This window comes from Diadema setosum, chromosome 2, assembly GCF_964275005.1.
Source record: "Diadema setosum chromosome 2, eeDiaSeto1, whole genome shotgun sequence".
NCBI classification, from domain to species: Eukaryota; Metazoa; Echinodermata; class Echinoidea; order Diadematoida; family Diadematidae; genus Diadema; species Diadema setosum.
The window spans coordinates 20145613-20170917 of NC_092686.1; the positions used below are offsets into that span (position 1 = coordinate 20145613).

At 40.1% G+C, this 25305-nt stretch overlaps 2 protein-coding genes across 2 annotated transcripts in view; both read right to left on the reverse strand.

Moving 5' to 3' along the window:
* Window positions 1-25305, reverse strand: part of LOC140240627 (alpha-N-acetylgalactosaminide alpha-2,6-sialyltransferase 2-like) — a 141225-nt gene continuing 115920 nt past the window's right edge. The window contains exon 8 of the mRNA XM_072320384.1: window positions 1-1952. Within this exon, the coding sequence (XP_072176485.1) occupies window positions 1688-1952 (265 nt within the window). The 3' untranslated portion in view covers window positions 1-1687. The remainder of the gene's footprint in view (window positions 1953-25305) is intronic.
* LOC140246332 (zinc finger BED domain-containing protein 5-like) lies at window positions 11888-15713 on the reverse strand. The gene is given in 3 exon segments (XM_072325806.1): window positions 11888-12934; window positions 14948-15604; window positions 15606-15713. Coding segments are annotated over 3 exon segments (1812 nt in total).

Below are 25305 nucleotides of genomic sequence, written 5' to 3' on the forward strand. Positions count from 1 at the left end.
CTAGTAAGAATGTCTATCATGGTCGGAGACAAATCTGACAATGTAATATCAAGAAGAAGAGGAAAATGTAAAAATGAGGCTCTAATATGGCTGGGCACTTTAGAGAAGTACAGATGAAAATGTTGAAACTGGGCCCCAACTTGACACACCTATTTAACCCCAGACAAACTTGAAACTATAGTCACTAATCTACATACTCATATCACTAACTTAATTATGTTCTGGTTCCAGAGATAGAGATTTCCAAAATATTTATTAAATTCATGGGCTTTGCCCCTCAGCCTCCCCTCCCCCCCCCCCACATTGTGCCCTTATGGGCCCCCAAGTGGGGAATGGTACCCATTTGCTCTGAGACATATTCTATTCCTGCCAAGTTTGGTGAAAATCAGACTATGCATTTTTAAGATGAAGATGAAATTGTACAATTTAGGCCCCAATGTGGACCCCCACAGAGCCCAAGGGGGGGGGGGGAACTGACTCCTGGAGCCTTGCACAATGAACAATTAAGCTTGACACTATACAGTCAGCAATGTACTTACTCATTACATTGACTTAGCTCTATCACTTCTGGTTCTAGAGAAGATGATTTTGAACAATTTGTTAATTTTGGGGGTTTGTGCCCATGACAATAACCTTTCCATTTGTTTCTTATTTGATCAAATTTTGTTCAGACAGTCAGTCATACCAGCCTTGTATAAAATGAATACAGGAATGTAGCTAAACAGAAGCCATGAAATGAGTCATCTGTGTGCTCTTCATTTCTGCACCAATACATGAGAAAGTAAATAGTGCACAACATAAAAGTAAATTGCATTCTCGATGATGTCACAATGTACATAATTTCACAGCATGTACTCAAGTTACAAGTGCGGGCTCTATCACTTACAATACCATAAATATTTTCTAAGTTGGTGTTTCATGTGTTTGGAACATCTTTTCAGACATCATGGCTTTTGAGCAAGTTTTACATGCAGTCGATTGGTTATTACCTATACAGTAAATAAATATTTCATAGACCCATTTTATGAAACAAAAAAATACACAGGTTTAAGTTAGCAACATCAGTGGAGATGCAGCGCATGCTCATTTCTGCATCATTTGCATAATATTGCACTGCTCACTTTCCATTTATTCATTTTTAAAACAATCGAAACAACCTTTGTTAAGAAAGCCACTTTTACATTTTTCCTTCCATTTCAGACAATTCTTAGCCAGCTACAGAGAAGGTAAAGTCTGAGCTATTCAAGAGTATGATGGAGACAATCTTCTCCATCTGTCACAAACGCAAATATACCTTTTCATGCATATTATGAACTGCAGTCCATCATCTCTTTTTAAAGCTGATGGATTCTTGCATCGAGTTGTTTTTATTGCAACTGATTGACCAAGGCTGGATTCAAACCAATGATCTCCTGACCACCAGATAGGCGTTGCATCCACTGGACCACCAAGCTTTTGCCCAATGGCTAGTGCTGGCTCTAATCCTTATAGTATGCAGTGGGTACTGCATATTTATTCAACTCTGATGAATTCTTGTGTCAAGTTGTTTTTATTGCAACTGATTGACAAAGTGCTCAATCAATGAATATAGCAACTGATTGATAAACTGCCATCAGTTACTACATCTCCCTTGTACCGTTAAATGTTTGATCTATCCAATTCCTTAAATGATATTCCTCCTTCCACGTTATGAAATGAACTCTGGCACATCTCTCTTGTACCACTGAATGATGTTTGATCTGTCCAGCTCTTTCATAATGGCAATTTCCCGAGCAAAGTCATGACTGCCTTTGACATTCTTGTAGACAGTAAACTTAGTGTCATAGTAATGTTCCGTGTATGCCTTGTTGAAACCCATGCCATATACGCTGACCTCATCGCATCCTCCATGGAGTGCAGCAAATAGCATCATAGCTCCTGTGCTTGGACGAAAAGACTTGGTCTTCAGCCACCTACCAAAAACCAAAGGAAGATAAAGAGCAGATGACCGATTTTTTACTTCAGAATTGGTATGACAGAGACACGTTTACAAAACTAGTAAAAAACTTTATAGTGCTGACATGCATCCTCCTCTTCCTCTGGATTGTTGTCCACTCATCTGACCTGTACTGGATTACAGGCAACCTCATGTAAGTTGACATATTAATCCACATCTAAAATGCACAAACTTGAACGCGGAGCCCGTACAGTGTGCATGTTCTGGGCCCCGTTTTATCAAGATAAAGTTAGCGTTGATTGTGAAATCAACTATAACTTTGATCAACTTAAAGTAGGCTATAACTTTAAATCAACTTTAAGTTTCCGTTTTACGAAGAAACTTAATAGTCGATTATAGTTGTAGCTGATCACCATGACTTAATTATTGATTTAGTCAAAACAAAAAACACAGGACGAGGCTGGTTTCCAGTACTGTCTCCTTAAAAACAATACAATACATAAAGCAAAACAAACAAAAACACGAATAACATGATCGTTTTCCACGGCCACGGAAGTGTAGTCTGTTAGTGTGCCACAGTATGCATCGAGGTCCGGGGGAGTTCGGGCCGCGAGTGACATATACCGTATATGTGATAGACGAGGGATGGATTTATCATCAGACAAACATGGCCCTACTTAAAGGGGAAGGCTAGTAACTGATCAATGGGAATCAGTGGAAATGCTGGGAGATGATTGTTCCAATCCTTATGGGATTCTTCAAGAGTTCATTGTATATCTATTGTTGCGTGAAAATGATTTGCTTCAGAATGGTCTCATATTCAAGTAATGTGCAGTTTAATGCTTCCAGGTTAGCGTCCCTGGTCAGTGACGGGGCATTAATCTGCACATTACTTGAATATGAGACAGTTCTGAAGCAAATCATTTTCACACAACAATAGATATACAATGAACTCTTGAATGAATCCCATAAGGATTGGAACAATCATCTCCAAGCATTTCCACTGATTCCCACTGATCAGTTACTAGCCTTCCCCTTTAATAACTTGTCCTACTCCTATCATATAACCTCAAACGACAGTCACATATGGCCAAGTGCCATTCTAGTCCTACATAGCGTCCCGCTGGATTGCTAGGGACGAATCGGACCACGAGGAGATAAAACTCCACTGTCTGTGTTCTTGTTGTTGCTCTTCTTTGCTCTGTGTGTGTGTGTGTGTGTGTGTGCGTGTGCGTGTGCGTGCGGTGTGTGTGTGTGTGTGTGTGGATGTCTGTCTGTGGTCATGTGGGAACGTTGTGGTTCTGTTGCAAACTTGTACTTCTAATTCAGCGGCTGTAGTGCTAATCATACTGTCCAAGGTATGCATTGTTTCAAGTCTTGTGTGTTACGTGTAGGATTATGGAAACTTGTGAGAGTGTGGTGACTAGCTTGTTTTTACCTCTACGGCGCAGCTCAGCTTTGTAAAGATTAGATCGCAAGTCTACATGTCGAAATTCTAGACCTAATAGACGCTCTAGTCTGCAGTGTTACGGTTAGTACAAACAACCCCGCTATAACATTACTTAGGCCTAACTGGTTAGATAAATCTTATACTGTCGTACTCGGTGCTGTACTTAATGTAGAATTAAACTCAACTTTCTGTATAGGCCTACTAAACTACTAATTAGTATCTATTGACGAACTAGCTCTACATATGCCTACGCACGTCAGAAATCACTGGTTTCCTCGCATATTCTTTGGCAAGATATGCATTGCATACAGACGCAGTTCCAGCGCTCGGTTACTTGCCCTTGCTGGCGATGGCCTGATGGGCGGGCGGGCCGAGGCACCAGGTGCGCAGGGTGGGATTGAGACTGATGTCTGGGTGTTTGCGTGCAGCAGTCGCGTAAGCAATGCATGCCTATCGTGAATTTCATGCAAGGAAGAGACCAAAGTGAGCAGTTAACAGACAAAGATTTGTGACAAGACCCAAGCTAGACTAGAAAAGCATGACACTCATCTTTCTTCTGTAAATTGCCTTACAATTGAGTCTACTTAGACTGTCTCTACTTATAGTTGATTTTTTATCAACTATAAAGTTATCATGGATTTGGAGCAGTTGTGAAAACTTAAAGTTGATTTGGGAGGAAGTTAAAGTTGATTTCAACTTTGGGTCTCTTGATAAAACAGACTCGAAGTTGATTTGGAAGTTAATTTGAGAGGTTAATCATAGATACTTGACTTAATGTTAATTTTATCTTTTGATAAAACGGGGCCCAGGTGACAGAAGGAGTGAGACTGGGATGAAAAAAATAAAAAGTTTTTTACTTCAAAGGTTCCATAATCCAGAAATGAAATAAGGTTTCATAATTCCAAAGGTTTGCTAGTGCGCACTTTTGTGGCGAGCGGTAATGCTGCGAATCAGAAATCGAGAACAATCTATTTTCACAGTACGTGGTATGGCAATATAGGAATTTGAGCACAGGATTGTCGACTTAGGTGAGTGAATTCATATTTATTTCTATTGAATTGGCACTAAAAATTCCTGTCGATGTAACTGATTTGCTGACTTATAAATATCAACTAAGGCAAGGAAATTCTCAAGGAATAACAAAAGGAAAATTCAGGACTTTTCTGCTGTGTCTACTTAGGTGAGTTGTCGACTTTTTGGGTTTAGTGCCTTGGGGTACTGGGGGTAATTTTCCTGGTGGTAGTTATCTGGACGGTTGTTGTCCACGGAGGGATAGTTGTCCTATGGGGTAAGTTATTATTATATTTAAGCCCCAGGAGGGTAGTTGTTCCGATCGTAGTTATCTGGAGGGTTAGTTATCCAGGGGTAGTTGTCCAAGGGGAGAATTGTCCTGGGGGTGATTGGCCTAGGAGGGTAGTTGTCGGGGTGGGGGTGGGGGGTGGGGTTATTATCCGGGTGGTAGTTATCCAGAGGGTGGTTTTGTTTTGTTTGTTTTGGTTTGTTGACTTAGCAAAAGATTTCAGAGGATTGATTTAATCTAATTTTCTTTATGACAAGCGATAGATGATGGGGGAGTTTGAATAAATGACAATTAGGAGATTTGATATGAAATACAGTGTCAAAGCAGCCATATGAGTGCCTGGGCTTTTGAGCAAATCTAGGAGTTTAGACTTGCGGGGAAGTGCGGGCAACTTACTCTGTCCGTACCTGTCCACATACCCTCATATTCCATAGAACACCTGTACGAAGCGGCTCCTTTACCCGAGGGGGATAGTGATGTATCATTTCAATTATCCATATTCATACAATTTTGATCCTTAACAAAACATTCAGGACCACTCTCATCATCACTGCAGCAAAACACTGCTGCAAACAGAGCACAAAATACCAATGCTCAATAGATGGTTTGGAGACAAACACAAGATGCGTGATGTATGTTACATCAATCATGTTACATCACTCATATTAAGAGTCATCCTGTATTCTGTTTATTTGTTATTGTTTCGATTTTCTCTGTCCAATCTTGTTCTTACTTTTTATGTATGTTTAAGCCTATGAAATATTCATAATTGAATGAACATTGCATGGCTGTACACAGGATTATCATTATAATACAACTAGCAGCACCCGTGGAAATCCACGGGTCTGAGGGCCTCATATTTTTTTAATCTATTCATATTTCTTTTGCCCCATTTTATTAGTTAAAAAGAAAGAACCTCCTGTTTTTTGTTTTTTTTAAATTTTTTTATTCATGAGTCCTGAGCTCTCTGGCCCCCACAGACACACATTTTTCTCTTCATTCGAAAGCTTGAAAGTAGCTTACATTGTATGTCATGATTCATACTTCTTTTACCTCATTTTCATTAAAAAATGATTTTCCCACCCAACGCAATCCCATCTAATTAAGTGAGTTGTCGTCCATTCCTAATGTTGATACACTTGTTTGCTCGATCATTACACACACATATAAACACACACACACATACACCTTTTCGGTTCATTAAAAAGATGCAAATTGGTTATATCATCATTTACATTTCTTTTCCCACGTTTTTATGTGAAAAACCCATCTGTGCCCCTTCCAACCGATGACAATCTCATCTGAGGGTTAAAACTTGTTCCTGGAATGCATTTGATGGATCATTCATCGTTTGTCCTCTCTCTCTCTCTTTCTTTCTTTCTGATGTTCTTTAATTCCCTCTCTAGAACATGTGTCTATATAGACAAAATCAGACTTTTCATTAAACCACCCGTTCATGTGACTCAGACTTTTGTTGTATTTTTTTACTTCATTTTTTATATATTTCATATTTGTTTGTGTTCATCAAAAATTGTGGTGTTTGTGTGTGCATTTATAGGATTGTCACTGGAAGTACGCTAACTATTCCACTGCTCGGTTGTACAGGATAGAAATAGAGTGTGAGAGAGGGTGAGAGAGGGAGAGGGAGAGACGGTGAGAGAGGGAGAGGAAGAGAGAGCTGGACAAATTTCCAGAGAATGTTTTCTGTCCTCTTTCTCTGTCTTTTTTTTCTGATAGCATTATTTTTTCCCGGCCCTTTTGAGAAAAAGTGTCTGCATCAACGAAGAGAGGCCTTTCAGAAAATGACCTGACAATCTGACTCGGATAGTCACCGTTTTTTTGTTTGTTTTTGACTTCCAAATAATTTTTATTTATTTTTTTCTATTTCCTTATTTTACTAATTTTCATGTTTTGTTTTGTGTTGTCATTTCTTTTTTCTGTTTTACCCCCCTTTAAGTGGAGGAATAGGGCCAAGAGGCATTTGGATGTGCCTAAAAAACAACAACAACAAAAAAAAAGAGAACAAAAGTATTTTAAAGGGAGGAATAATTATTTTAGGGAAGGGAAGAAAAAAAAAGTTAATTCGTCCATGACACATCGTCGCCGGTCACACAAACCGACGAATCCCTCAGGTTTGCGTAAGAATGACAATTCGAGAAAATCGCGTTTGAAGTTAACCCATTTTTCACTAATGGTTGCTACACTTTCATGTCTATAATTTCCAATTATTTTTGTAGTACATCAGACTCCAATTCTTGCTCTAATTTGTGAAGTTTTTATCGAATTGTATTGTTAACAAATAAGCGGGAAATCGTCAAAGAGCCGCATGCATGTATTTTCGGTCTGCAAAGAACGTTGTCATTTTCCATGTGTGTCCATATGTACATGTACATTGAGCGTTGTCATTGTCAACACATGTATTACATAGTACGCGCACTGTGCACGCGGTCAATGAACTGTTGAATCTCAAAAACTACACGCAAGTCAATGCGCACTGATTCGTCGGGTTCGGTGACCGCGCGTACTAGTACGCGCGGTCACCGAACCGTCGAATCGCCTAATTGTTTAACACACGCGTCTATGGGGAAAACAAATAATTTTCACAAATGGAATTACATACTTCCACAAAAGTGATAACTACGTAAAAATTACACCGAATTACACACTGAGAATTTCAGAATATGTAGTATGGAATATCTACTATCGAAATGATTGAAAATCTCAAAATCGAAAATTTGACCCAAAATCGAGTGATTCGTCGGTTCGTGTGACCGGCGACGACATGTCCGACGTGTGATACATGGAGTCGTCTCACACCTTTCCTGTGTGTACATATTCATACAATGTTACTGTATACACTATCCATCCGGAGCACGCAGGCGAATCACCGAGTAAAATCTCGCAAGTCTCAGATCATGCGTACACAGACAGCTGTACCGACCAGCACCAAGATTCTAATGCTCGTCACTACAAAATCCGTATATATTTAGTGAATAATTCTGTGGATTTGTTTAAAATTTGATAAAATACCAACGCTTAGATTTGCAATTCATGTCAAGCAACTTTCTCACTGGCTGACCCAGGCCAGGCTGCTCGTTCCACATACAGTACAAAGTATTGTGTACACTAATGCATGGACTCTTCTGTTTGGATTATGCAGCGGCGTGATCATTATTGCAATCCCTTTCATGAAAGGCAAACACATTAAAGCCACACTAATGCATACAGCAGTCTGTGTACAATGACATCTGATGTGAGAGTAAACTCATTGACTCACCTGTGGTGCAGAGGATCAGTTGTACAAAATAAAATACGGCATTCGTAGCTTCCCGTGTACCGAGAACGTATGATATGCAACGTAATTACAGGTCACTCTACGTGATAATCTCTTTGCCCGTACCCGATGTACCCATGCATAGTGCGTATATAATCCATTGTCTCTGCCACCGATCAGCGAGAGAGAAAAGCCGCCGAAAGCCCGCTGTGCGACAACAGAACTCCACGCATAATGCGTAACGGCCTAAATAGGCAAGCTCCCGTGTACTGTATAAATGTACAATGTATTACCGTGCATACACTCTCTGCGAGCAGTCAGCTGGGCGATCACAAAAGATGATCCAACAGTTTTCGCTGCACCCCGTTATCCCACTGAAGTAGGAGTCCAGTGCAATCGCTTCATGTTTTTGTTTTTCTTTGTTTTTTGCGCCACTCTCGACGTCGACATGGAGGCAGAGCGTGGACGAAACCCGCACCGGGAATAGAAGAGACCCTCCCGCTGCCGACGGCACCGGTCTCGGGGGCCCGGAGCCGACGGCTTCAGAGGAGATAGCCGCACAAAAAAGCATGGGAAGGCATGGGAAGGCATGGGAAGGCATGGGGGCGATCCTTACGTGATTATAATATAGGATTAATTATAATTACAAACTCATGTTCTTATATGGGGCAAAGCGCAAGCAGGGGAGCACAGCGACTGAGCTGGTGAGGATTTGGGAGGAAGTTCAAATATAATCATGTGTGCAGTATAGGCCTATTATGCATTTAGACATTTAGTTCCACGCAAAACATCCTGGAGACATTCTCCATCAAAAAATGAAGAATAGTGCTTGTGAAAAAAATGCACGAACCTTTACATTTGGACATGAGGTAATCAAGATATCAAAAATATGGATAATGCCACTATAAATAGCATTGATTATTCAACAGACAATATTCTTCTAGCCTTAATGCATGGAACAGCAAGATTGTAGGATTGATGCGCTTCTATAGCCTTTCAAGTTCAGCAGTGTGCCATATTCATAAAGATAAGCAATTGCTTCCTGCCTGTGAGCAATTGCTAAGAGACCAAGCACTTGTATAAAAAAGTAAGCATAAAACAGACCTTTTGCTTGTTCTTGCTAACAATTGCTTACGTTTTGTCAAGCTCTGTAAAACGAGCTTGAACTTTCACTTAACTGGAATGTTCGCTTTTAAGTATCATGTTCTTGTTTGTAAAATAAGGTCAATGGTGTGGGTTGAATAAATCAACAAGAAATTTCTTAATAGATGTATTGGAAACCTTTTTGTTTCAACGAGGGGAGTGTCTGGTGGTTAGCAAACAAAATGTGACGAGAAATGGGTAGGATGTAAATGACATCTGCAGAGAGCATGGAGAGCTCTCTCAGTGCAACCTGGCAGATCCGGGCTACCAAGCAGCACTGAGGGAAGTGATGGGAATCAGCCAGTATGTGTGTGCGTGTGTGTGTGTTTGTGTGTAGTCTGTGTCTGTGTGTGTGTGCATTTATGGCTGTCATTTTACAGTTCTACTGTTATGTCAGGAAATGGTTTTTGCACACACATGCCCTTTCAAACACAAAACCTGCTTTTGTTCTTGTGTACACACAGGCATAATGTCCCATTTGTTGAAATCTCAAGCAATTCTCCCTATCGCATGTAGCTCTCCGAATCTGAACGCGTGTGGTGCTCTAATTTTTTTACCCTTAATTCATGGGATATAAACCTCCGGTTATGAATGCGCGATGTGTAAATGTACACTTTTATGCACATTGAAGGCCGAAGTACTACCATTCATAGATCGTATCAAATTCTGTCTTATAATCTTGCAAATAATAGAGTTATTTTCTAATCTGTAACTTTACATTTGATAAATGGGATTCTTCTGCGAAGTGGCCAATGCTGGGCCGATGATGCCAAACAAGGAAATTATGGAAAATATCCATAGATGAAGGATGTGATGTAGGTGAAGTTCCCAACAAAATTCAGCAGAGCGTGGAAAAATCTGCTTCGCAGGAAGGACCACTTCGACATGAAGTCAAACTCGGATATTTGTTCAAGACATTTCCAGACAGGAGCAATTTTAGCAGATGGCATTACAAATGCCCTACCAAACTATTCTTACTGGAACTATATCGGACAAGATGAAGCACGAAGGGAGAGAAGTGCTCCATCCAAGCGCCGATGGACCTGGGCTGGTTTGCGAGCATCGCCAAGACCCAAGTCCTTCAATCGCGACAGAAACATTCTCTGAAATTGGTCATCAGGTCAATCCATGTTTGCTTGTGCATGACGAGTTCTGTGTGTTTTGAATGTAGGATCAGGGTACACTACGTAGGTTCTTTCGTATGGTACAATCTTCCAGAACTACAAAACCAGAAGTACATGTCCCAGAGGCGATTGATCAGATATTGGTATCGCGAGGTGATATCACTTGATATCGGCTATATTATATGCGATAGGGAGAATTGCTTTACGGGGGTAATGTTCAGGGCAAGCAAAAGGTTCGAGAACAAGCAAAAGGTGATGCATATGGATTTAAGCAATCACTATGATCAGCTTGATCTTTTGCCTGACAAGCTTGTGCTTGCGCTTGAAGAAATTGCTACTTATTAAACTCAGGCAGTCAACCATTGTATATGCTTGGTCCACATTCTTAGAGGATTGTTATCCCCTATCACAAGCTTTTAGAAGGGAAGCCATGATATCTACCCACATTACAGGTTTGTGGAAGGGAAGAAAGCAAAATTACTCCTAAATAAAGGAAGAGTTTCAAGGTGAATAGTGTCCATAGTTTAAGCCCTTGCATGGACAGGAATGTCTTAAGAGACTTTCTCATGCTGACTTAAAGGACAAGTTCACCTTCATTAACATAAGGATTGAGAGAATGTAGCGATATTAGTAGAACACATCATTCAAAGTTTGAGGAAAATCAGACAATCCGTTCAAAAGTTATGAATTTTTGAAGTTTTTGTGCAGTTACCGCTGGATGAGAAGACTACTGCAGTGTATGATGTCACATGCGTACAACAATATAAGGAAAATATAAAGAGAATTTCACAAAATTTCATCTTTTGAAAAAAGTGCACATTCCCTTGACTCGTTACTGACATACATTATGGGTAATATTATTCCCATTGTCTTTAGAAAAAGGCAAGTCAAGTGCTCTTTTATTATGCGAAAAAGTGAAAATATGTTGAATTTTCTTTACATTCTCTTCATACTGTTGTACTCATATGACATCACGAGCCTTAGTAGTCTACTCATCCAGCGGTTCCGACACAAAAATTTTAAAAATTCATAACTTTTGTATCGATTGTCCAATTTTCCTCAAACTTTCACTGATGTGTTCTACTAATATTGCTGCATTCTCTCAATCATTGTTTGTGAAGGTGAACTTGTCCTTTAAACTATCGCTAAAGGTGATAATACCCCTGCTCCAGCAGCTCAGACTTTTATTAAAAAGAATTGAACCAGTGTTTGATAAAGGGTTCTGTTTGTGCATGTGTGTAACAGCTTAAATGCTTCAGTTTGATACAAATATGCATGGTTACTATGGCAACACTTTTTTTTTTCTGACACTAACACAATGGTGTCTTACATATTTACACCTATAGATCACACATACAATTTGACATTACTTGCTTGAATACTGTGAAAGTAATACGATTCACAAGGTTTTAGTAAAATTGTGGTTACCATGGCAACTTTGTCTGGCAAAAAAAAAAAAAAATCAGGTCTCTACATCTATACATCAATGCCACAATGTCTACCAAATTTGATTTCAGTTGCTTAACAGTGGCACCCACCCTTTGGAAAACCACCATGTGGATAATTATTCCCCAGGACTATTATCCCCTAGGGCAACTAGCCCCCCCCCCCCCCCCCCCGACAATTACCCTCCGAGAGCAATCGCAGGCTCCAACAAATTTCAAGCCCTAAGGCCTGATGATGCTACTTGTTTGGCTTTTCTGAGCAGCTCCTTCGAGTGCACGGTAGAATGGCATGGTGTGTCTCCTGAGAGCATGTCCATTCTTCCACAGTCCACAGTGTTGTTCAGGAAGAGACAGTAGAGTTTCACATTGGGGTCCATCATCATCTTTACAACGTGCTCGGGTTTGGACTCCAATGGTAGACCTCCAGTTGCTCCAGCAACTTCAGGATTAGTCTTCTTTGCAGCTGATTTTGCGGTTGATTTTCCAGGTGACTTTACAGGACCACATGGCAGCGAACTACCAGACCTTGTGCCTGCATCTTGAGGTTTTGTCTTCTTTGCAGCTGATTTTGCGGCTGATTTTGCAGTTGATTTTGCAGATGACTTTGTGAAGAAAGGGTTTGCAGAAGAATCTGAAGTTCCCTTACTGGTGACTGTACTTCTAGCTGAACTCGATGTTTTTGGTTGAGCATGCACACAAACAGTTCCAGTCTTTAAAATTGGAATGCATTTGATGCTTGCTGAAATCAAAGGAGCAGCAGGTCTCTTCTTGGCAGTAGAGGCACCAGAACTTGATGCTGATAACTGGGGTGATCTGCATGGACCACTGGAACTACCAGACTTTAGAACAGTTGCTGGAGGAACTGGTGTTCTTTTCTTGGCAACTGTGGCTGAACTTGCAGATGCTCCTGCGATCGTTTTTGGTTTCTTTCTTTCTCTTTCGCTGTCTTATGTGTCTCTCTGTCGCTTTTTCCCACTGGCCTTTTGTCTCTCTCCTTCAAAGAAAGGGAAGAGTGCATTCCACTGCTCAAGGAGTCGAGTGATACACTGTCCAAGCGACAACCACCGTGTGCTCACATGCTTGATGATCTTGTGGTGAGGAAGATTTGCATCTGCCTGGTAGGATCTGAACTCTTGCTTCCTCTTGCTACTCTTTTCTAGATAGTAGTAGATGTCTATTAGCAAGTCCTCTACTTTGACAGGTAGCTCCTTTGCTGCTCTTTCTGCTGCTATGTGCATTAGATGGCATGGGCAGCCTAAAATGTATGAAAAATAGAAGCAAAATAAATGGGTATTGGAGAATGATACAAGTGTGAAACACTATAATATTTTCCAAACTAAAAATTGAACATCTGCGTAGCATTGAGGACCATGCAATGGGAAGGCTGGCTTTGGAAATTCCATAACCGATTGTGTTCATCTTGATACTACAAAGCACATATATGTATGCAACCAAAGAATCTCAACTTCGGGTTGCATGTTTACCCATGAGCGTACACGAATACACTTTGATGCACATTATCTTTGCCAAAAAACAATTTTATTCGAGCAGGCCTGCCCTAATTGAGTATTCCAGTGGCCAGTGACTATAAATCAATTCAATCTTCTCCCCACGCTACATTTTCCTTATTAAAAAAAACAAAGAAGAAAATTTGTGTTGTAACTGTGTAGTTTACCTAATCAAATTTTTGGATGTAATGGTTGAAAAACTTAAATATATTCCCCTCAAAGTTGTCCAAGGAAGCCATTCTGAATGTCAGTTCATTTACTTGACTTTGAAGGAAGCTTAAAATCCAGCAAAGACATGGTAATTATAAATCTATAATTCTTAATTTACTCGTTACAGTAACCCCAATTTATATGTGTAACCAGTCATATGTGTAACAAGTTATAAATACTGAAATTCCTGCCACCAATATACACGAAACATTCCTCAGGCAGGATGGATATTATTTGACACTTGACACTCAAGTTCTTTCTCGTCATCGTGGACTGTAGCTTCAGTCATATTTTGCAAGTGAAATAACACAAAAGAAAAAAAAATGACAGAGTTCCTTACATACCCATACTAATTTCTGCCATATCACCACTCCACACTTGGTTTTTAATGTTTTTATTGGAATTACATTTGATGTCATCACCATTTTCATAATGACACGAATGCAAACATCACCGAGATCACATTATAAAAAACTGGAAAAAAAAAAAACCTCTGCTTAATCGTAAAAGATAGCAAAATGAAAAGACAATACGACATATACCTGTTTAGAATACAAAATAGACAAATGAAAGGACAGCATGACATGAATGCCCGTAGTAAACTAAAATATAAACCTACTTGAATTATGGATCAAAATCCTAACTTTTTTTTTTTTTTACATCTAATTCATAATAGACTCTACCAGGTAATCCATAATGTCCATAAATCCAACCTAACCACCAATCCCCCACCCCCTTAACAACCCTTGGATAGCCTATGTACAGCGCATGCGTGCACACACACACTTGTCAAGTGGTGGCGCATGGGACAGTGTGCAGCTTAGCCTATAAACAAGGCGACTCGCTCTGCGTGCCCCCGTATAGCGCGTTTACCCCACAAACCTGTTGGCCGGCGAGTGGAGCGAGCCGCCTTTATCCACTCGTTCAGGGATGTGTACTTTTGTCGTTGTTGTTGCTTTATATTCTTTGACAAATTTGCGTACAAATTTGACGCAGAAAATACACACGGCACCAAGGCAAGCCTCGTTAATATTAAGTAACTATGTAGAATAAGAATAGTTACTTAATATTAACGAGGCTTGCCTTGGTGCCGTGTGTATTTTCTGCGGCAAATTTGTACGCAAATTTGTCAAAGAATATAAAGCAACAATAACGACAAAAGTACACATCCCTGAATGAGTGGATAAAGGCGGCTCGCTCCACTCGCCGGCCAACAGGTTTGTGGGGTAAACGCGCTATACGGGGGCACGCAGAGCGAGTCGCCTTGTTTAAAGGCTATGTGCAGCTGTGCATGAACCTCCACAATAAATACTTTGGTACTTTAGAAGACTAGAATGATGTAGGTAGATCTAGAGTGGTTGGCAAAATTAATAGTGGGGGACATTTAACGGGAACTCTTGCCAGAAAGTCACCATCAGTGCTCAGTATTTCTTCATCAGCATCAACTCTAGATCTAGGTCTGGTTTGTTTGACGGCAAATCTGCCTAGACTCTAGTTCTTTTCTGAATACAATAATAATTGTATCTGTACAAATTACAACTACAAGACTCACCAGATGTACACAGAAGGAGCACGTTTGAGAAGGAATGCAGCTACTCCCTTGATCTTCCCCAACATAACAGATGCATTATCCGCAGAGAATGACACCAAGTTCTCCCAAGGAATGTCATGTTCTTTAAGTTCTGCTTCCAGAAGACTGAAGATATTTTCCCCAGTGGATGGTTTGTTGCACTCTTTAAGGGAAAGAATAACCGACAAGACACGCCCTTCGTGTGGATCAAAATACCTCATGCAAATCGGGTACAGTTTTATGTCATCGTAATCCGTACTCCCATCAGTTGCCATACTGAATGGTGAAGCCTTGATGACGTCCACAATTTTTTTCAGCGAATCCTTCCCAAGAGTATCAGCGATGTACAAAGATTTTGTACGTCCACATGCATACTTTTTCACGATTTATGAATCTGGGAACATTCTCCGGAAAAGCTTACCACAGTGGTCAGCTACAGACAGTGGTAAACTGTGTTCCACGATAAACTCAGTCATAAGCACTTCAGCATTTATCACACTCACATCAGAATCAGTTGTGAAGTAGTCCTGTAGAGACCTCCCATGGGTTGCCTCACTGTTCGCCTGATGTTTCTTGGTCTTTATGTGCTTCTCTATGTCATTGAGTCCACCGTGACTAATGCTGAAATCGCTGGCACAACACTTTGCAAAAGGCATGGTGATTTCCTAATCTAGAGCTTGTCACTACAGGAAACGTTTGTGAGTATTCTGCACGATATTTCTGGAGAACAGGTTTCTTTGTAGATTTGCTCATTTTGGCGGTTTTCTGAAGCAAGATATGATTCTAGTCCAGTGTACGATACCTCCTTGACCTTGCTCGGCCTTCCTTATACTGTAGACAATGTAGAATGCGATAGCTGCATGCTGTCCATATACGTATCTTATTGCAGATCTCACCAGCACTGGCACTACACATGTAGGTCTACTACTAGTAGCGTGGATACGGAGTAGGGTCCCACGGAGTAGTACTAGTACAGTAACTGTACACGGTGGTGAATCCACGTGCAACTCTATGGGTGCATTGTCTACTTGTCCAAACACGTGTGTTCGCAGCGCGTTTTTTTCGAGGTGATCGGAGTACTGTAATTTTTTCCGTACCGTAGTTTGTGGGTGGGCAAGGCATTGAAACAGCTCTGTATAATGTATCACAGCATGGACAGTACTGTATCATTTCTGTCGTCCACACAAGAGATTAGTACACTTTTTGCCATATAGATACTACGGAAAATATGAACGTCTTTTCAACACAGTGTACAATACATGGCACATGGGCGTGTTAGGTTTCATTCAGCCGTTACAGGCATTGTGTATCTACAAAGTCTGAAAATCGTAATTTTAGAACAGTAATTCGTAACGCGGAATTTATAATGGAAAATCGTAATGATTACGCCAAAATCATAATAGTTGGCATGTATGCATATCATTGACACTAATGCGATGTTAATGATGTGATCCCATCTTGGAGATTCACATTCACGCTAATTCGTCATGAGCTAGAAATGGATAAAGTTCACCCTCAGTCATTGACTGCGGGGTTGACGAATGAGAGGAGCTGCGAGTCGAGCTCTGATGCAATAGCCTCAGCGTCCACATGTCTGACAGGAAGGCAACTCCTCTTCCATAATAATTGTTCTAAAGCTATTTAAACGTTGCTGGAACCAAGCACCTCACCGATGTGGTGTAAAATATACATGTATGAACTTCAAGAATTATAGCAAAACCGCCTCAATAAGGAATGTAATTGACTCTGGAAAGTAATATTGCCTCTCCTTTTTGTAGTGGACGCAGGAGAGCGATGGTCTATTTCCATCTCCTTTGGAGGTTGTGGAGCCAGAGTGAGAGTAAAAGTTACGTCCACGCTTCATGTTGGGAAAAGGGGGCTACGTGGCAAGTATTATGGGATAAGCCTACGTGTACCTTTTTACATAACTGTGGTCAAAGGACTGGTCAGCAAAAATTACCTCTTTTGTTTCTTTTTGCCATCGGGGAGTGTCCAGAGAGAGTAACATGATTATAATACTGACTGAAATAGCTCCCTCTCTCGGCCGGTGGCATATTGTCAAACTAACAGGGTACGTGCTGCTACACACTCTCTTATATCTTCTCATCTTGACTTTGCAAATGGGATCCTGATTAACCTACCAAACTACCAAATACATCGCCTCCAGCTGCTCCAGAACTCTGCTGCTAGATTAGTAATTCTAACAAAGAAAACTTCACACATCTCTCATGTCCTCCATAAATTATACTGGCTTCCAGTTGACAAGCAAATTGTCTACAAGATCTTGATCCTGGTTTTCTGTTCTTTACATGGCACAGCACCCAGCTACCTTGAGGAACTATTCCATAAGTACAAACCAACTAGATTTCTTCGTTCATCCACGGCTCATACCCTTCAAGTTCAAGTTTCCTAGAGTAACTACCCCCACCCCAGAATAATTTGCAATGTATCTTGGAGATCTCATACTGACATTTTATTTTTTGAAAATAAGATTTTAAAGGTAACTGATCTTTATAATTATCATCTTGGTCAATCCATATATAAATTCAGTAACAATTTATTACCTCCCACTTTTACCGGGACATTTGTGAAAAACAACTCCTTCCACAGATACCTAACTTGCCATTCTAATGAATTTCATTTGCCTTTAACCAGGACAATATCTACCCAATCCACATTTACTTATGTTGGACTAAAATTTTGGAATAGCCATAGTGATAATTAAAAAACGGCCCCAAGTTTGAATTGTTTTAAAGTCAAGTCAAAGAAATTTTTTCAGATATATATAAAAATAAATTTGAACATCATCATTTACAAATATGTAATATTTTTTTATACTCAAATTAAAAAAGGATAAATTTTGCTGATTTTTCAATGATTGTAGAAGTACTGGAATATTCACTTTCATTTTTTTCTTTGATGTTATGAGTATGGCTTAGAGACTCCGTTCACTCATCACTTCTTGTCTTCACAATCGTCATTTAAAAAAAAATTCCAACCATGTTATCAGTTCTTCTTCATCTCTCTTGTCTTTTCTTTCCTGCATGTCGACAGCAACTGTAGTGTTTGATTTGTCTGGGTGTTTGTCTAGGGCTAGTTAGATTTTTATTTATAGTTCATGCAATTCACTTTGTAAATTGAGTTTCATATAAAGAGTAGAAGATCAATGATATAATTTGTATATTTGTTTTACTACGTTTGGGGGGAATGCACCCTACAAGCATTGCTTCTCAAGCATTCCTCCCCATCTCCTGCATTTTCTAAACTTCAGAATGTTCTCTGTGCTTTTTCTTTTTTTCACCCTATCATTTGAATATCCATAGATTAATTTGTCATTATTTTGTAATGTTGACATACATATGTACTTATATTTTATGTGAAAACTAGAAATGTCGCTATGGCGACTGATGCCTCCGCCATAATGCATGATTCTCCCAATACGCGTATAGTACAATGTCTTCACAATGTGTGATCCATGACAGTTTCACATAACTGGCAAAATATTGAAATGACAGGTTTGTCAGAAATGTCTTGAACTGGGTTTGCTATAATTTTCTAAGAGTGCAGGTATACATATTTGGGGGATTTTGGGGAAGTTTATGCATTGAGTAATTTCCAAGGTACGAAGAAAGAGTGTGATGACGGTACAAAATAGATTTTTTTTTTAGGGGGTGGGGCATTGAAACCTGGCCTTTGACCCTTAACCTTTGACCTTTGACCTTCTGGCTGGAAATTTCCCAGAGAATCTCCATTAGGTAATGGATGTATTAAGTAATGGATGTATTAAGTTTTGAAACTAATAATGCAAGCATTGCATATACTAGTATATGAGGGAAATAGTAAAATTTTGAGGAGTTGACCTTGACCTTTGACCCCTGACTATTGACCCATGACCCCTAAATTCCCTAGATAATCCCTGCCAGACAGTACATGCATATGTACCAAGTTCCACGAAGATACATTGAACCATTTGCGAGAAAAGTAATATTGCAACATTTTCACCTAACCTTTGACCTTTTGACCTTTGACCTTATGACATGAAACTCTCTCTGGAGAATCTTTACACAGTAGTACATGTCCACACTAAGTTTCAAGAAAATACCTTCGGGCATTGCATAGATATGGGGGAAATTGCAACATTTGTAGCATTTGACCTTGACCTTTGACCTCTTGCCAATGTCACTAAAATCTACTCAACTAATTGTCCCATCATACATCATCCTTGGACCAAGTTTGGTGAAAGCTGCTTCATCCAGTTTTGAGTTATCACGTAAACAGATAAATTTTAGGATTTGATCTTGATCTTTGACCTTTGACCTCTCTCCGATTTCACTGAAAAACTAATCAAGTAATTGTCCCATCATACATCATCCTCAAACAAAGTTTGGTGAAATTTGCTCCATCCAGTCTTGAGATATCGCGTAAACGGATACAATTTCATGATTTGACCTTGACCTTTGACCTTTAGCCGATTTCACCCAAAATCTAATCAAATAATTGCCCCATCATACTTCATACTTGGACCAAGTTTGGTAAAATTCCAGTAAGTATTACTCAAGTTATCGCGTAAACGAAAGCGGACGGACGGATGGACGTACGGACGTACGTACGGACATACGTACGGACGTACGGACGGACGGACAACCCGAAAACATAATGCCTCCGGCACCACTTCGTGGCGGAGGCATAAAAAAGATGTATTTACAAATTATGTTGGAGATAGAACCCCCCCCGACTGAATGAACGAATGAATAACTTAGTAACAGTCGCAGCGGACGGGTGCAATTAACTTACCGTTTTCATTTTGACGTGACCTCGCTTTCCTCTTGAATGAACACGTTTCGCACGAAAACCGCTAGGAAAGTGTCGCAGCAAAACTGCTGTAACTTTACTATTAATTCATATTTTTGATAATCGAAATGGTTATGAAAAGTAAAAACCTCACTTTAACCTACCATTCTGTTACCTTCTTTAAATAACGACGATAAAATATTCCAAAATGGAGCATTACTCTCAAAACGGAAAATAATTGTCAGAAATCGTTGCTAAAATTTCACATTTTGACTTTGTGAACAACAAAAAACTTTAAAGTCCCACGTACCCACATCTTTGTGGCGCTCAAATCACCTGTACTCTGATCGTAACTCGTACCGGGAATTCGTAGTTGTATTGTTACTCACTAGTGCAGTAAAATCTGCGTAAAGTCCGAATAATCCAATGTCATGAATGTACAAGTGGTATCATAGCTGGTAGATATTCACATTTTTGCTTCTTTTTTTTAGTAGGCCAGTTCTGACAAAGTAAGTGCTTGTTTATGAGGTGGCAAAGTCCCCTGCAGCACACAGCTACTTATCGACACCCCGCGGCCCACTCTCATCATGCATGTACAGTGTACTAGTAGGCATCCGCAGCAGCCACCTCGCATCGCACACACAGTATGCTGCATCGACCAGTCAGCTCGCTGGATCGAAGCAGCATGGGAAAGTTCATTCATTGCGCAAGCGCAAATCAGTTTTTCTTAGAATATGACATCATTATTCTCGTTTGCTGCTCCCACACAATTTGAGATTTCTGACAAGATACCTCATTTGTGACCCGCTACAACAAAAAGGTCCTAAAGTCGCGCACGGTCGAAGCCGTGAAAATCGAGTTTGAAGTCAGAGCATCATAATTGGTCAAAACTTACGATTTTCTGATTTTGACATACTATTGGAGTCTGACATGTCTTCTATTATCTGTCGAAATTTTGAAGCAAAATGATGAAAGGAAAGACCAAAAAGTAGCGTTTTTCTGGGCCATGTTTTTTGGCGTTTCAATGAAGCAGAAACTGGTTCGAAAATTTGGATTGAGCGCAACAGATAGGCTCCGCCCCTAACAACGACCGGAGTGATATCATTGGTTAGTTTGCTGCTTGCCGCTAACCGAAGCGTGAAGCTCGCACACTGCCAAGTCGACTGGAGCGTGCGGGCGGGGTGCGCTATGCCCAGCCGCTTCTCCTGGCATCCTGGTCACTGATTGGTCGGTGAGGAGACGGCCGACGCTGTGCTTGAATGAGCATTTCGGGGGTTGCTAGGGTTTACCTTCTATTGTCCGTAGGTGAAAACTAACTTGCGTGTCCCTTGATCGCGATTGCGTCGCAAGGAAAACTTCCAGGGCGCTTTTTTCGAAACAGTGATTTCCCAGACGTCTCGACATGCTCTCTTTTAAACATTGATATCTCCGCAGCCGATTATTTTCATAACATGAGTTATATATCAATTTAAAGCAGAAAGATTAGGGAATTTTGTCATGCAATTTTCAAATAATCGACCTCGCCCGACTTTAGGATCATTTTGTTGTAGCGGGTCACATTTATTTTCATTTGTAACTTCAAAAATAGGTCTTCGGCAAAGCGAACAGCACTCTGCTAACATCCGCCCATGTCTTATGAATATGTATGTTAAGTTTCATGAATATTTAGTGGTGCGACCAGATGTGTCTGGAAATAATCGAGGGTAGTTTTCCGAGACAGCGAAACATGAAATGTTGAATAACTTAAAAAGTACTCAATTGTTTCTCGTGATTTTTCGTACGTGGACAGATAACATCATTTTGCATTGATACTGAAAGTTTGAGTGATTTTGGTCAATGTATAGCGGAGATATGAAAAGGTGAAATTTTGATGAAAATGAGAACGCCCGATTCGCACTGCCTCGATGACGGTTGAAAATTCAAAACGTTTCGTGGGTTTCGGGGGAGTTGATTATAGTCGTCCGCTGCGATTGGCAATAACTTATCCCATAGGACAACTATCCCTCTGGATAACTACCACCAGGAAAACAAGGAAAAGTAGAAATTACGCGGTGCGTAATATATGTAGCATTTAGTAGCAAAATGTACAATATAGGCAAAAAGATGAAGGTCAAAGGTCAAAGAAGTCAAAGGTCAAAATTCTATGTAGAAGTTTTGAAGCCCTCACCTAGTGCCATCACATACAGCAAACGGAATCGAAATCGGGTTAGAAATGGCGAAGGAGTAGCATTTTGTAGCCAATGTACAATATACATGTAGGTAAAAAAATCAAGGTCAAAGGTCAAAGAAGTCAAAGGTCAAAATTCTGTGTAGAAGTTTTGAAGCCCTCACCTAGTGCCATCACATAAAGCAAACGGAATCGAAATCGGGTTAGAAATGGCGAAGGAGTAGCATTTGGTAGCAAAATGTACAATACAGGTCAAAAATCAAGGTCAAAGGTCAAAGGTCAAAGAAGTCAAAGGTCAAAATTCTGTGTAGAAGTTTTGAAGCCCTCACCTAGTGCCATCACTTAAAGCAAACGGAATTGAAATCGGGTTACAAATGGCGAAGGAGTAGCATTTTGTAGCAAAATGTACAATATAGGTCAAAAATCAAGGTCAAAGGTCAAAGAAGTCAAAGGTCAAAATTCTGTGTAGAAGTTTTGAAGCCCTCACCTAGTGCCATCACATAAAGCAAACAGAATCAAAATCGGGTTAGAAATAGCGAAGGAGTAGCATTTTGTAGGCAATGTACAATATAGGTCAAAAATCAAGGTCAAAGGTCAAAGGTCAAAATTCTGTGTAGAAGTTTCGAAGCCCTCACCTAGTGCCATCATATAAAGCAAACGGAATCAAAATCGGGTTAGAAATGGCGAAGGAGTAGCATTTTGAAGCAAAATGTACAATATAGGTCAAAGGTCGAGGTCAAAGGTCACAACTGAAATTCTGTATAGAAGTTTCAAAGCTCCCATGTAGTGCTATCATATAAAGCAAACAGAATCAAAATCGGGTTAGAAATGGCGAAGGAGTAGAATTTTGAAGATTTTGATCACACACGGACGCACACACGGACGGACGGACGCACGGACGGACGGACACACGTATGGAGCCCGTTTCATAGTCCCCTGCTCGAACTCGTTCGGCGGGGACAATTACCTCCCTCAGAACAATTACCCCAGGGCAATAACCCCGTCCCCCCATAACCACCCAGAGAATCCCCCGCCCCCACCCCAGTTTCATGAAAGCTGTAAGCTCTCACAAGTTGTTAGTCTCTGGTCTCTGATGATTTCAGTAAAATGCTGGTTTCTGATTGGCTGAGAAGGATCTGGTCACTGACTTGTTACCATGGATCTACACGGACCTAAAACGAATGCCATTTCAATGGTAATCATCAGAGACTGACAACTTTAATGAAACGGTGCCCAGATCCCATCAGAAATTATGGCTTTATATCAAGAGCCCCTCTCTTATCATAAAGGAATATGACTTGCAGTGAAATCAACTCTCATTTTTAAATGTTTATCATCTTATGTATTATAATGATAATAAATCAAACACAAAAAGAGTGTCCTGGGAGGGTATTTGTCCAGTGGGTAGTTTTCTGGGGGGGGGTGGTAGTTATGGGGAGTGTGTGTGTGTGGGGGGGGGGGAGAGGCAGTTGTCTGGGGGGGGGGGGGGAAATTGCCCTGGGGGTGATTGCCCTAGAAGGGTAGTTGTCCAGGGGTAATTATTCGAGTGGTAGTTATCCTGAGGGTAGTTGCCAAGGGGGTAACTGCCCAGATATGAATTGCTTAAAGGTCATGTTTACCTTTGGGAGCAGTGATTTAAAAGATGTTCAAGATATCACTTTTGACGCATCTCTGTAGGTCAGTTGTATTATAAAACATCCTACCACATAAGATTTTTTGCAATAAAGCCTAAAATCTAAGGAGATATCACTATTTTTCTCATTAAACCATAACTGCATACGGTTTAGTCTGGAAACATTTTTTAATTATAACTATTATTCACATTTTGTATAGTTAACAATACTTAAAATCGATTATACTGGTTCAAATTTTTACATTGGTTGTTTCTATCTGTAACTCACATTTTAGAACTATTTTGAAGCACTAATGCTGGGTTTCTGGTTCATATACAAATGGCAAATTATGCCTTTAAGTTTAAATACTGTGGAAGGATTTCGTGCCACAAGGTTTTGGTAAAATTGTGGCAACTATGGCAACACTTTATGTGGCAAATACAAAAATCAGGTATTCCACATCTATCCCTCAATGCCATAATGCCCACCAAAATTGATTTGACTTGCTTCAAAATTGTGGAAGTAGTTCACTCCATAAGATTTTCAAGAAATTATGAAGTTACCATGGCAATGCCTTGTTGGGTACAAACACAAAGAGTGACGTGCATTACTACACCTATAGATTATAAATACTAAATTTGAAATAAACTGCTCAAAAACTGTCAGTGAAAGTACAATTTTAGTTTGCTCCACAATGTTTTGAGAAAATTGTGGTTACCATGGCAAGGCAGGCAACACTTTCTCCAACACACACAAAAAACATGTCTTCCACATCTACACCTCAATGTCATCATGAACCCTAAGTTTCATCAAAATTGCCTCAAAACTGCAGGAGTTGGTGACGCACGATTTGCAATGGATCGCCCAACAGACCACGCACTGATTCCTACAACCCCCTTATACACTTTGTGTATACAAGGTATAAATACACCAGAGAAGATATACTTCCCTGCGAAAGAAGGTCAGCCTGGCATGCTTTGTGGCAAAACATGCACAGTGTGCACATTCGTGAGAATCGGGGCAAACACAAAGAAGCCACACCACCCCTATTTTGAAAACCACCATTAAAGCAGACATTCATAGGAATTTGGTAGTAATAAAACTTGGAATATGGGAATTTCAATGCATAATGAAGGTATTAAGACATATATGAAGAGAGAAAAATGTTTTGCTACTTCATTTTCCCTATTCGAAACTCGAGTCTATCGGGTTTTTTTCTTCTCCTCTTATATCATCAAGACAAAGTAACATGGCGGAGAATTGAGACTAACCCACCACTCGATTCAGTCAAGTCACCGAGTAGAAACATGTGGTGCGTTACATGTTTGCAGACTCACACCTCCTTGATACAAGCACGTGTTATGCACATCATGCTTAGGGAGAATGGGTTACTTCGCTCAGCTGGTTTGTGCCAGAACAGTCCAGAGCCGCATCACTGCGTGGATTAATATTGCCCACATGGGATCGCGAGCTGCCTGAGCTGCATCACATATCACAGTTGAATATGTCCTAATAATCTCCCTTTATTTGATATTTTGTCGCTTTTTGGAAGTCTGCTTATCACGACACATATCATTACATGTTCTGTTACCAAACTTTTTCCTTGCACCTTCATGATTTTGTGTAAGAGGGTTTATATGACTCGAATAAACTATGATGTACTCACATCAAAGACGTTAGAAAATGACTGTGCAGTAGTCGTCTAAATCTCTTGATTTTGAGAAATATGAGTAAAAGTAGAATAAAAGATTGGAAAAGAAAGGTTCCTCCATAG